The sequence below is a fragment of the Odocoileus virginianus genome, chromosome 16 (genome assembly GCF_023699985.2).
Source record: "Odocoileus virginianus isolate 20LAN1187 ecotype Illinois chromosome 16, Ovbor_1.2, whole genome shotgun sequence".
In the NCBI taxonomy this organism is placed as follows: domain Eukaryota; kingdom Metazoa; phylum Chordata; class Mammalia; order Artiodactyla; family Cervidae; genus Odocoileus; species Odocoileus virginianus.
Genome location: NC_069689.1, coordinates 43433870 through 43446833, shown reverse-complemented (window position 1 = coordinate 43446833; position 12964 = coordinate 43433870). Strand labels below are relative to the sequence as shown.

At 41.4% G+C, this 12964-nt stretch overlaps 1 protein-coding gene across 3 annotated transcripts in view; it reads right to left on the bottom strand.

Annotated features, from left to right (window-relative positions):
• The window catches only part of CERS3 (ceramide synthase 3), a 153421-nt gene that overhangs the window by 90162 nt on the left and 50295 nt on the right, over positions 1 to 12964 (bottom strand). For all 3 annotated transcript variants that reach the window (XM_070478140.1, XM_070478141.1, XM_070478142.1), the window contains exons 4-6: positions 10733 to 10851; positions 1267 to 1324; positions 525 to 575 (exon numbers count right to left, since the gene is read on the bottom strand). In XM_070478140.1, coding sequence (XP_070334241.1) covers positions 525 to 575; positions 1267 to 1324; positions 10733 to 10851 — 228 coding nt within the window. The remainder of the gene's footprint in view (positions 1 to 524; positions 576 to 1266; positions 1325 to 10732; positions 10852 to 12964) is intronic.

Genomic DNA, 12964 nt, shown 5'->3' with positions numbered 1-12964 from the left:
TGTGAAACAGATCACCAGTCCAGGTTCTATGTGTGATACAGGGTGCTCAGGGCTGGTGTACTGGGATGACCCAGAGGGATGGGATGGGGAGGGAGGTGGGAGGGGGGTTCAGGATGGGGAACACATGTACACCCATGGAGGATTCAAGTCAATGTATGGCAAAACCAATACAATATTGTAAAGTAAAATTAATTAATTAATTTAAAAAATTTAAAACATAATAATTTTAAAAACTTCACTGTCCTATAAAAAAAGTAATGAGAGTACCAAAAAAGGAAATGCATCCAGTGATACAAGTAGAAAATAAATAGCAAGATGGTAAATTTAAATATATAATTACATTAACCATAAACAAAGTAAAGGAATTAGACAAGTGATGGGTAAATAACGAACACGAATGAGTAAGCTCCAGTAGACAAAGTGCTAAGGACTGCATGAAAGTAGACAGAGAGCAGGAAGGGACTCACACCGAACTCAGGGAGCAAGCTGCTAAGGAGGGGAGGGACTATATCAGGGGGACTTACCTGTCTGGGATAGCCATTCCAAACTTCCCACAGGTCATATACCCAAGGTTTCTGAAAAAAGCAAGCAACCAAGAGAAACTTTGTTCAGAGTCAAAGGCTGATTTCAGCAGAAACCTAAGCCCTTCCTGATGTCACTGATAGGGAGGAAACATGCACAGTGAAATACTTTCATCATATTCCTGCTCCCCCAGCAGTATCTCCCTCATTCTGCAGATATTTCTACTTGTTCTTATACAATACCTCTGTGACATGCAAGAGTTCTAGTGAGTCTGGGATCAATAATAGTCCTGATTCTCAAAGGAAATTATTTATTTCAAACAAGTACCTCTTCTAATGAAATTGTTTCTGGACCAATTAGATTACTGCTTCTGTAGCAATAAAAAATCTTGAAATATTCATAGCAACAAAATATCTTAAGAGAAATCTTAAAACAATCTTAAGAGACATCCCCAAAAGCTAGTTATCTTTTTTTCTGTTAACAATTTACTATTAATTTTATACATCACTTAATGAGATAATCATTTAATAATTACTATAACAGACAATGCAAAGGGAATATGATAAGGAGAGATTTGATTTCTTATGGGCAAGTAGTGAAAGTCTTCATAAACAAGTGATTAGAGTGAGTAGAGGTTTAAAAGCTGGTTACCTTATTGACAGTATATCTCAAGGGATTCATAAGCAGGAATTTTTAAAATTAAAGACAAATTACAGTCAAAGGTATATCAGAAAGAAAACTTACATCATAAAGAAATGCAATTCCAGCAATGGTAATAATTAGGTAAAATGTAAATCGCCAGCTGCCAAAAGAAATAAAACACTTGTTAAGGTGACTGACATCTGAGAAGAAAAACATTTGGTATAACAGTTTGGAAAGAATGCACAGTCTGGAGTCAGAAACAAACCTAAGTGAATCTCCTGATTATGCCACTTGTTGGATGGCTAAAAGTTCAGGTATGTCACTTAACTCAAGGAGTCTTAATATCTTCACCCATAAAATGGGAATAACAAAACTTGCCTCCAAATGTAAAAATACTGAAGACAGCTTATGAAAAATTATGATATAGTGCCTGGTATGAACTAAGCAACCAGTGTTAAGCTATTGTTATTACTAATATGCCTAGCCTACTTCCTGACACATGATAAATGATGTTTAATAATCAGTTCAGTTAAGTACAGTCACTCAGTCATGTCCAATGCTTTGCGAACCCACGGACTGCAACACGCCAGGCCTCCCTGTCCATCACCAACTCCTGGAGCTTGCACAAACTCATGTCCATTGAGTTGGTGATGCCATCTAACCATCTCATCCTCTGTCGTCCCCTTCTTCTGCCTTCAATCTTTCCCAGCATCAGGGTCTTTTCAAATCAATCAGTTCTTTGCATCAGGTGGCCAAAGTATTGGAGCTTCAGCTTCAGCATCAATCCTTCCAATGAATATGCAGGACTGATCTTTAGGATTGACTGATTGGCTCTCCTTGCAGTCCAAGGGGACACTCAAGAGTCTTCTCCAACACCACAGTTCAAAAGCATCAATTCTTTGGTGCTCATCTTTCTTTATAGTCCAACTCTCACATCCATACATGACTACTGAAAAAACCACAGCTTTGACTAGATGGACCTTTGTTAGCAAAGTAATGTCTCTGTTTTTTAATATGTTGCCTAGGTCAGTCATAGTTTTTCTTGCAAGAAGCAAGCGTCTTTTAATTTCATGGCTGTGGTCACCATCTGCAGTGATTTTGGAGCCCAAGAAAATAAAGTCTCTCACTGTTTCCATTGTTTTCCTGTCTATTTGCCATGAAGTGATGGAACTGGATGCCATAATCTTAGCTTTCTGAATGTTGAGCTTTAAGCCAACTTTTTCACTCTCCTCTTTCACTTTCATTAAGAGGCTTTTTAGTTCCTCTTCACTTTCGGCCATAAGGGTGGTATCATATGCATATCTGAGGTTATTGATACTTCACCTGGCAATCTTAATTCCAGTTTGTGCTTCATCCAGTCTGACATTCTGCATGATGTACTCTGCATATAAGTTAAATAATCAGAATGACAATATATAGCCTTGATGTACTCCTTTTCCTATTTGGTATCAGTCTGTTTTCCATGTCTGGTTCTAACTGTTGCTTCTTGACCTGCATACAGATTTCTCAGAAGGAAGGTCAGGTGGTCTGGTATTCCCATCTCTTTAAGAATGTTGCACAGTTTGTCGTGATCCACACGGTCAAAGGCTTTGGCATAGTCAATAAAGTATAAGTAGATGTTTTTCTGAAACTCTCTTGCTTCTTTGATGATCCAATGGATGTTGGCAATTTGATCTCTGGTTCCTCTGCCTTTCCTAATCCAGCTTGAACATCTGGAAGTTCACGGTTCACGTACTGTCGAAGCCTGGCTTGGAGAATTTTGAGCATTACTTTGCTAGCGTGTGAAGTGAGTGCAATTGTGTAGTAGTTGGAACATTCTTCGGCATTGCCTTTCTTTGGGACTGGAATGAAAACTGACCTGTTTGATAATACTGTTATCTAATTACTCACTTCATCCAAATTTAATTCCCAGTGAAAATGTTTCTATGTGGCTAGACTTTAGTCATCTTTCTGAAAAGCACATTTTAAAAGAATTTTTTTCTCATGTATGGAGAGGGATCTATATAGATTAAGAGACACTTAAAAGACCAATTGTAATGCACAGGTCTTATTTAGATCCTGATTCAGATAAACAAACTACAAAGAAAAGTATAAGACAATCAAGGAAACCTGAATAGTGATTGAATATTTGCTGCTATTAAATAAATTTTTGAGGTATGACAATATCTAAAATGGGCTTCCTGGGTGGCATACTGGTAAAGAATATGCATGCCAATGCAGGAGACTCAACACATGTGGGTTTGACCCGTGGGTCAGGAAGATCAACTGGAGGAGGAAATGGCAATCCACTCCAACATTCTTGCCTGGGAAATCTGATGGACACAGGAGCCTGTTGGGCGACAGTCCATGGAGTCACAAAGAGTCTGACATGACTGAGCACACACACTCACACACACAATATCTAAAACAGTTCTTATCACTTAAGAGATACATACTAAAATACTTACAAATAAATCACACAATGTCTGATACTTGCTTCAAATGTAATCTTCAAGAGTAACTGGATGAAGGTGATCAAAAGGGACAAACTTCTAGTTATTAATTAAATTGGTACTATAATGTATAACATGATGACTATATTTACACTGCTATATGGTATATTTGAGAGTTGCTAAGAAAATAAATTCAAAAAGTTTTCATCACAAGGAAACTGTTTCTTCTTTTTCCTTTATGTATCTATGTGAGATGACAGATGTTAACTAAACTGACTATGGTAATCATTTCACAACATTTGTAAGGTAAGTCACTTTAAATTTATACAGTGCTGTATGTCAAATATATCACAATAAAATTGAAAGAAAAATATTATCCACATACAAAAAAATCTGGTAACAGAGAGAAGTAGATGGGGGCAGAGACGACACATGATAGCCTTGAGTTGATAATTATTAAAGTTGGTGATGAATACATAGCATATACAGCTTATTAAGCCAGTCTTCCTACTTTTGTATATATTTGTGTGTGTGTGTGTTAGTCATTTAGTCATGTCCAACTGTTTGCAAGTCCATGGACTCTAATCCACCAGGCTCCTCTGTCCATGGGATTCTCTAGGCAAGAACACTGGAGTGTGTTGCCATGCCCTCCTCCAGAGAATCGTCCCAACCCAGGGATCAAACCCAGGCCTCACACATTGTGGGCAGATTCTTTACCATTTGAACTACCTGGGATGCTTTGAATATGTTTACTACTTTGCTGGGCTGGATGAAGCACAAGCTAGAATCAAGATTGCCAGGAGAAATATCAATAATCTCAGATATGCAGATGACACCACCCTTATGGCAGAAAGTGAAGAAGAACTAAAGAGCCTCTTGATGAAAGTGAAAGAGGAGAGTGAAAAAGTTTGCTTAAAACTCAACATTCAGAAAACTACAATCATGGCATCTGGTCCCATCACGCATGGCAGACAGATGGGGAAACAGTGCAAACAGTGGCTGACTTTATGATTTTGGGCTCCAAAATCACTGCAGATGGTGATTGCAGCCATGAAATTAAAAGATGCTTACCCCTTGGAAGGAAAGTTATGACCAGTATAGACAGCATATTAAAAAGCAAAGACATTACTTTGCCAACAAAGGTCCATTTCGTCAAGGCTATGGTTTTTCCAGTGGTCGTGTGTGGATGTGAGAGTTGGACTATAAAGAAAGCTGAGCACAGAAAAATTGATGTTTTTGAACTGCAGTGTTAAAGAAGACTCTGGAGAGTCACCTAGACTGCAAGGAGATCCAACCAGTCCATCCTAAAGGAAAGCAGTCCTGAATATTCATTGGAAGGACTGATGCTAGAGCTGAAACTACAATACTCTAGCAACCTGATGTGAAGAACCAATTCATTGGAAAAGATCCTGATGCTGGGACAGATTGAAGGCAGGAGGAGAAGGGGACAACAGAGGATGAGATGGTTGGGTGGCATCACCGATATGACGGAATGAGTTTGAGTAGGCTCTGGGAATTGGTGATGGACTGGGAGGCCTGGCATGATGCAGTCCATGGGGTCGCAAAGAGTTGGACATGAATGAGCAACTGGACTGAACTAAACTGGAGGCCATTCCTCAGTTCACACAGCCAAGTAGTGACACAGTCAAGGCAGTAATGTAGGTCTTTGAACCCTGAATCCAGTAGTGTTTCTGGAAAACTGTCACTGCTTCTAAGCTACATGATGGTTTTCCTTCATGGCAACAGATTAGGGGAAAATGTAGGGTTCAATTACTCAGAAAGTTGAACCATAAAGTGAGCCAGTTGAGAATTGTTCCCACTTGTTTCATTTACTGCTGGTTCACCAAAGCTGTGTGCTTAAATGTAGAGTGCATTTCCTTGATCCTTAATTATTCTGGCCAAACAAGAAGTACAAAAATGAGATGATGAGATCTGCCAGGCCCAAAGGAAGCCATAAGCTTGGTGGCACACCTCATATCATTTGCGTCTCAAACATGTATTGACCTCTTAATCTTGTTTCAGGAACCATGCTAAGCATACTTGTGTGATGCCATATTTTCATCTTTACAACAAGCTTATGAAGTAACTCCTTTTGTGGGTTGTTGCTTGGTTCTCACAACAACACTAGAAGGTAGATGAGATGAAGACTAAAGAATGTTAAGTTTGAGAGAGATCACATAATTCACCCAAGACTGTATGGTAACAATCAGTATTGTTGTTCAGTCACTAAGTTGTGTCCGACCCTGCGACTCTATGGCCTGCAGCACACCAGGCTTCCCCGTCCACTATCTCCCAGAGTCTGCCCAAATTCATGTCCATTGAGTCGGTGATACCCTGCAACCATCTCACCCTCTGCCTCTCACTTCTCCTTTTGTCTTCAGTCTTTCCCAGCATCAGGGTCTTTTCCAACGAGTTAGCTTGCTGCATCAGATGGCCAAAGTATTAGAGCTTCAGCATCAGTCCTTCCAATGAGTAATCAAGGTTGATTTCTTTTAGGATTGAATTGTTTGATCTCCTTGCAGTCCAAGGGACTCTCAAGGGTCTTCTCCAGCACCACAATTCGAAAGCATCAATTCTTTGGTGTTCAGTCCTCTTTATGGTCCAACTCTCACATCCATACATGACAGATGGGAAAAATGTAGCTTTGACTATATGGACCTTTATTGGCAAAGTGATGTCACTGCTTTTTAAGCAGCGACAGTGTACTGTCTAGGTTTGCCATGGTTTCTTTCCAAGGAGCAAGCATCTTTTAATTTCATGGCTGCAGTCACCATCCACAGTGATACTGGAGCCCAAGAAAATAAAATCTGTCCCAATCAGATGCAAGAGTAAAATCCAAGTTTCACATCCTCCTGGACCAGCCCTATCAGGTCTATTACACTATTCCAGGGGTTCTCAAAGTCAGGGATTTCTGACATCAAAACACTTTCATAATGATAATGAAAAGTTATTTGTCTTATTTCTTACTCTCATTTCCTCCCAAGTGTCCAGTGGCATTTCCCAGAGGCTACATGTCCTGTGATGATATCATTGCTCTGATAGCTGATGACATATGTGCTTGTGTAGTCTTATATTTTAGTTTCCATTTCTAGTACAGTAAACATCAATCCTAAAGAAAGGCAATGCCAAAGAATGCTTAAACTACTGCACAATTGCACTCATCTCACACGCTAGTAAAGTAATGCTTAAAATTCTCCTAGCCAGGCTTCAGCAATACATAAACCGTGAACTTCCAGATGTTCAAGCTGGTTTTAGAAAAAGCAGAGGAACCAGAGATCAAATTGCCAACATCCAATGGATCATCGAAAAAGCAAGAGAGTTCCAGAAAAACATCCATTTCTGCTTTATTGACTATGGCAAAGCCTTTGACTGTGTGGATCACAATGAACTGGAAAATTCTTAGAGATGGGAATACCAGACCATCTGACCTGCCTCTGGAGAAACCTATATGCAGGTCAGGAAGCAACAGTCAGAACTAGACATGGAAAAACAGACTGGTTCCAGATAGGAAAAGGAGTACATCAAGGCTGTATATTGTCACCCTGCTTATTTAACTTCTATGCAGAGTACATCATGAGAAAGGAAGCACAAGCTGAAATCAAGATTGCCAGGAGAAATATCAATAACCTCAGTAAGATATGCAGATGACATCACCCTTATGGCAGAAAGTGAAGAAGAACTTGATGAAAGTGAAAGAGGAAAGTGAAAAAGTTGGCTTAAAACTCAACATTCAGAAAACCAAGATCATGGCATCTGGTCCCATCATGCATGGCAGACAGATGGAGAAACAGTGCAAACAGTGGCTGACTTTATTTTTCTGGGCTCCAAAATCACTGCAGATGGTGACTGCAGCCATAAAATTAAAAGATGCTTACTCCTTTGAAGGAAAGTTATGACCAACCTAGACAGCATATTAAAAAGGAGACACACATGTCCACTGGGAAGACCCAGAGGGATCGGGTAGAGAGGGAGGTGGGAGGGGGGATCAGGATGGGGAATACATGTAAATCCATGGCTGATTCATGTCAATGTATGACAAAAAACACTACAATACTGTAAAGTAATTAGCCTCCAACTAATAAAAATAAATGAAAAAATAAATTAAAAAAATAAATAAAAAGGAGAGACATTACTTTGTCAACAAAGGTCCGTCTCGTCAAGGCTATGGTTTTTCCAGTGGTCATGTATGGATGTGAGAGTTGGACTATAAAGAAAGCTGAGTGCCAAAGAATTGATGCTTTTGAACTGTAGTGTTGGAGAAGACTCTTGAGAGTCCCTTGGACGGCAAGGAGATCCAACAAGTCCATCCTAAAGGAGATCAGTCCTGAGTGTTCATTGGAAGGACTGATGCTGAAGTTGAAGGTGCAATACTTTGGCCACCTGAGGCCAAAGAGCTGACTCATTGGAAAAGACCCTGATGCTGGGAAAGATTGAGGGCAGGATGAGAAGGGGAAGACAGAGGATGTGATGGTTGGATGGCATCATTGACTTGATGGACATGGGTTTGAGTGGACTCTGGGAGTTGGTGATCGACAGGGAGACCTGGCATGCTGCGGTTCATGGGGTTGCAAAGAGTCGGACATGACTGAGCAACTGAACTGAACTGCAACATCAGTAGGTATAACTTACACAAGCAGATACTCTTTGGGTTCTATAATAGCTTTTAAGAGAACAAAGGGGTCCTGAAACCAAAAAGCTTGGGAGTTGCCGAGCTTCACTAATTGTGAAGCAATTGACTAATTGTGCTTCACTAATTTTCCTTGCTTTAGATGAACCTAAAGCAGTAAAATGTCCTTTTTTCCAGGAATGGCTGAGACAAACATAATTGTGAGAGGGGGGAAAAAAACTCTTGGAAAAAAAACAGAAATTGATTGGTTAGACAGAGATGGCAAAGTTGAAAGATGAAGGCTGCTGAGTTAGATCAGGGAGGAGCCGGACAGAGGGAACTCAGGTGACATGAGACAGGACAGACGTGGTTCTCCACAGTGGCGGGGGCAGAATGGAGCAGGCAGTGGACCTGCCCAGTGGCCAGCTGGGCAAGTGGCCGTTCACCCGGCAGGAGAAGAGTGCCTCCCACCAGCATGAGACATACCAGGTACTTGGAAATTGTGTGCGTGCATGCTTAGTCATGTTGGATTCCTTGTGACCTCATGGACTATAGCCTGCCAGGCTCCTTTATCCATGGAACTAGGCAAGAATATTGGAGCAGGTTGCTATTCCTCTTCCAGGGGATCTTTCCACCCCAAGGACTGAACCTGTGTCTCTTATATCTCCTGCATTGGCAGGTGGATTCTTTATCACTGAGCCACCGGGAAAGCCCATTTGGAAATTGCCTGGTGTTTTAATTAAATTTCTCATTGCTAAATGGAAATACTTATTTTAAAAAGAAAAGTGATCAGTTAATATGGAATATGACTTAAAAATAAGGATTCACTATGGATTAAAATCCTGAATGCTGTAAAACAGGGCTTAGGGGTCATCCTTAAGTAATCTAGGTAACAATACACTGAACTTAAGGTGTTCAGAGATTAACCATCCTGGTATTGTGGAGAAGTGTTGGCCTGTTGGAGAGTAATTTGTAAGAGTTCTGTGTTGGGGAATAATTTTCCTGAGATTTCCAAAATGCCTGGGGCTAGGTAGTTAAAGAAAGTCATTAAAGTTTAGCCTCTCACAGGCTTGATTTCTTTGAGAGTCTTATACCAAATCCCTATCTATTTCTCCATCAAAACAAATATATCTGGTGAAAGTCATTAGGCAATCTGAGAACCGTAAGAAATAGGCAAAGTGAAGGAACGCTATTGGTGTGTAGAATGTGGCATCAAACACAACCCAACTAACATTTATTGGTCTGGATATAAAGAAGAAGAACAAAGTGATAGCAATGACCTAGACCCTCTTCCAGAGAAGGCAATGGCTCCCACTCCAGTCCTCTTGCCTGGGAAATCCCATGGATGGAGGAGCCTGGTGGGCTGCAGTCCATGGGGTCACAATGGAGAAGGCAATGGCACCCACTCCAGTCCTCTTGCCTGGGAAATCCCATGGATGGAGGAGCCTGGTGGGCTGCAGTCCATGGGGTCACAATGGAGAAGGCAATGACACCCACTCCAGTACTCTTGTCTGGGAAATCCCATGGACAGAGGAGTCTGCTGGGCTGCAGTCCATGGGGTCACAACGGAGAAGGCAATGGCACCCCACTTCAGTACTCTTGCCTGGAGAATCCCATGGACGGAGGAGACTGGTAAGGCTGCAGTTAATGGGGTCTCGAAGAGTCAGACACGACTGACTTCACTTTCACTTTTCACTTTCATGCACTGGTGAAGGAAATGGCAACCCACTCCAGTGTTCTTGCCTGGAGAACCCCAGGGACAGTAGCCTGGTGGGCTGCTGTCTATGGGGTCACACAGAGTCGGACATGACTGACATGACTTAGCAGCAGCAGCAGCCCCTCTTTTTAGCATAGGTGTCAGTTTTTGCCACCAAGGGAGTGACCTAAAGTACTATAATACTCTGAAGAAGAGGAAAAAGCAGAATTTTAATAAAGCCAAAAATAAGTGTGATAAAGTCACACTGCCCTCGGAATGTATCTGAAGTAGCCAGCTCTGCAAAAACTCTATGTGGTGCCCAGTCCATCCAGACCTCCTGCTAAACCAGTGCGGAACCCAGAGGAACTGGTTGTCCAGTTCACAAGCAGGAGTAGGGTAAGAGTCGAGTTGAGACAGAAAGAAGTCGTCCCCACCAGTACTGAGAGAAGAGGACAGCACCCTCTCAGACCTTCTCTGCTCTTATAATGTGACAGAATAACTATAATGTGATTGGAAACAGGAGATAGTCTGGTGAGCTAAGGCCAAGTGCTACCCTAGAAAAGATAAACACCAGTTAAGACATTTTTATGATTTTTCTGGACTTCAAGATAAGTACATAATATCTCCTGTTTAACTGAGACAGTTCATGTCTTACCTTGTTTGATAAAGAGGGAAAGTGACGCACAAGAGGTGGCTAGCATGAAACTCTTGATTGGTAAGTGATAGAGCAGTCTCAAACCCTTCTTCTGCTGCAACCTCAGGATTCTTTCTGAGATGACTGTTCTGCTCCATACAAAACGGTACCATTTCAAAAGCTTTAACTATCCTTCTTACCAAGCTTCCTGGAATTTCTTCATCCTGCAAGGCCTATCTTGATTCTGCCGACTCCTAAACCATCTTTCAACCTGGCGCTCTGTCAAGTTACACTTCTTTGCCAGTCCATAAATATCAGTCTGAAAGTGGATGAAACAAAAGAATGAGTGCTTAAGAGCAGAGTAGGCTGGTAGGCAAGCAAGAGACAGTGAGACTGAGTTACAAGCATTTGTGCACTGGAGATGAGAGAGATTCTGCATTAAACCTTGGGCCAGTGCATTTACTCCTTTTTTTCATGGAATCACACACACCCATCCCAAAACAGAGAGAATGTTAATTCCCAAAAAACTCAGTTGGTAAGAAAGACCAATTTTCCATAAGTTGGTAGCAACCCATACATTCAAATTCCATACATGGCTCACTTCTTCAGCCAATATTATTTAGGGCCTCCTAGGTGCCTGGAGAATCCCAGGGATGGTGGAGCCTGGTGGGCTGCCATCTATGGGGTCACACAGAGTCAGACATGACTAAAGCAACTTAGCAGCAGCAGCAGCAGGTTCCATGTAGAGTAGTATAGTTTAAGATGTCAATAAAACCCAATCTCTGTATTTTTTCCTGTGAGAAAAATGGGACTCTGAGTGTTTTAACAGCTTGTCCAAGACTTAAAACTGGTAGCAAAGTGAGGATATGAACTCAGACTCCTGCCCTTTCTGTTACTTCATACAGTCTTTCTAATAGATCCAAAACTTTCACATTTAATCATATGCACAGCCTATTTTGGAGAAGGAAATGGCAACCCACTCCAGTATTCTTGCCTGGAGGTTCCATGGACAGATGAGCCTGGCTGGCTACAGCCTACAGGGTTGCACAGAGTCAGACATGACTTAGCAACTAAACAACAGCAGCAGCATATTTTTAACCAACCTTAAATAATTCCAATTATAAAAAATAAGGATTGTAGATTATAATAATGATGACTGCTTCTCTTTGGAAGGCAGAAGTTGCAGGTTATGGTTTACAGTTGAAAACAATGTAGATGATAGATTCGCTCAATGATCACAAATCTGAAGTTCTCCCAGGGCCAAACAAGAACCAAAAACGACTGACAGAACCAGCTCTGCTTCCTGGTGGTATTTTAAGCTGTGTTCTTTCAACACAGGCGTGTTTTATATGCTAAACCTACAGTACTTTCCACTTCCACAAGGAAATAAGCTCTGTAATGTTTTTTTAAGACACCAGTCTTCTTGATCTTTCATTTTGCAAAGCTGAGTACAAGAAATATTTCAGTTTACTCCTAACTTAATGCATGCTCAGTCACTTCAGTCATGTCTGACTCTTTGCAACCCTATGGACTGTAGCCCACCAGGCTCCTCTGTCCATGGAATTATCCAGGCAAGAATACTGGAGTGGTTGCCATTCCCTTCTCCAGGGGATCTTCCCGACCCAGAGATAACTGCAAGCCTATTACTTAATCTGAAGAGAAAGAAAGCAAAACAAAACATAGATAAGACATATTATACCGTTTCCCTGTAAACTGTCATCTCTAATACTATTATTTTATAGGCCAAGGTTTCACCTGCTGTTCTTTGTTGTTTTGGTTTGTTTTTGTGTTTTTGATGGCCCTAAAATGGCAGGTATTCATTAGTGAATATTTCCTGCAGGCATTGTGCTTGGCATTGAAGATCTAAACGAACAGGATCAGTATTTACAGGGCCTCCCCTTCATTAGGTAAAGTCTGTCTGGTAAGGAAGTCAGAAAATGCAACAAATAATTCTAATAAATTATGATGAGTGCTGAAACAGGGGGTGGTCAGCGTACCATGGGACCTAACTTTATGTAGGCAATTCCTGGAAGTTACACTTATGCTAAACCCTGAAAAAAGTCCAAGAAGGAGAAGATGAAGAAGGGAAGTGTCCTGGCAGCCTGTGCAGTCACCTGGGCATGAGAGCAAAGGGGAACTGGAAGCACTCAAGGGACAGAAAGAGGCCTTGCGGGGAAGTGAGGAGGAAAGATGTGGCCAGGATCACAGCAATGAGGGCCTTGCCTGGAATGTATCTGTAGGTTACAGAATGTTTGCATTTTGAAGTCTTCCTCTTGCAGTGTGTCAAGTATGAAGCACCAGGAGTGAGTGGAGGTGGAGACAGTGTTTACTTTGCCCTGTTATCCCTGACCTCTCTCAGCGAGGTCCCCACAGCAAGGACCTTGCACTCCAGATGGGACAAGTTTGGAGGTCTGGATACACTCTCCTAGGTG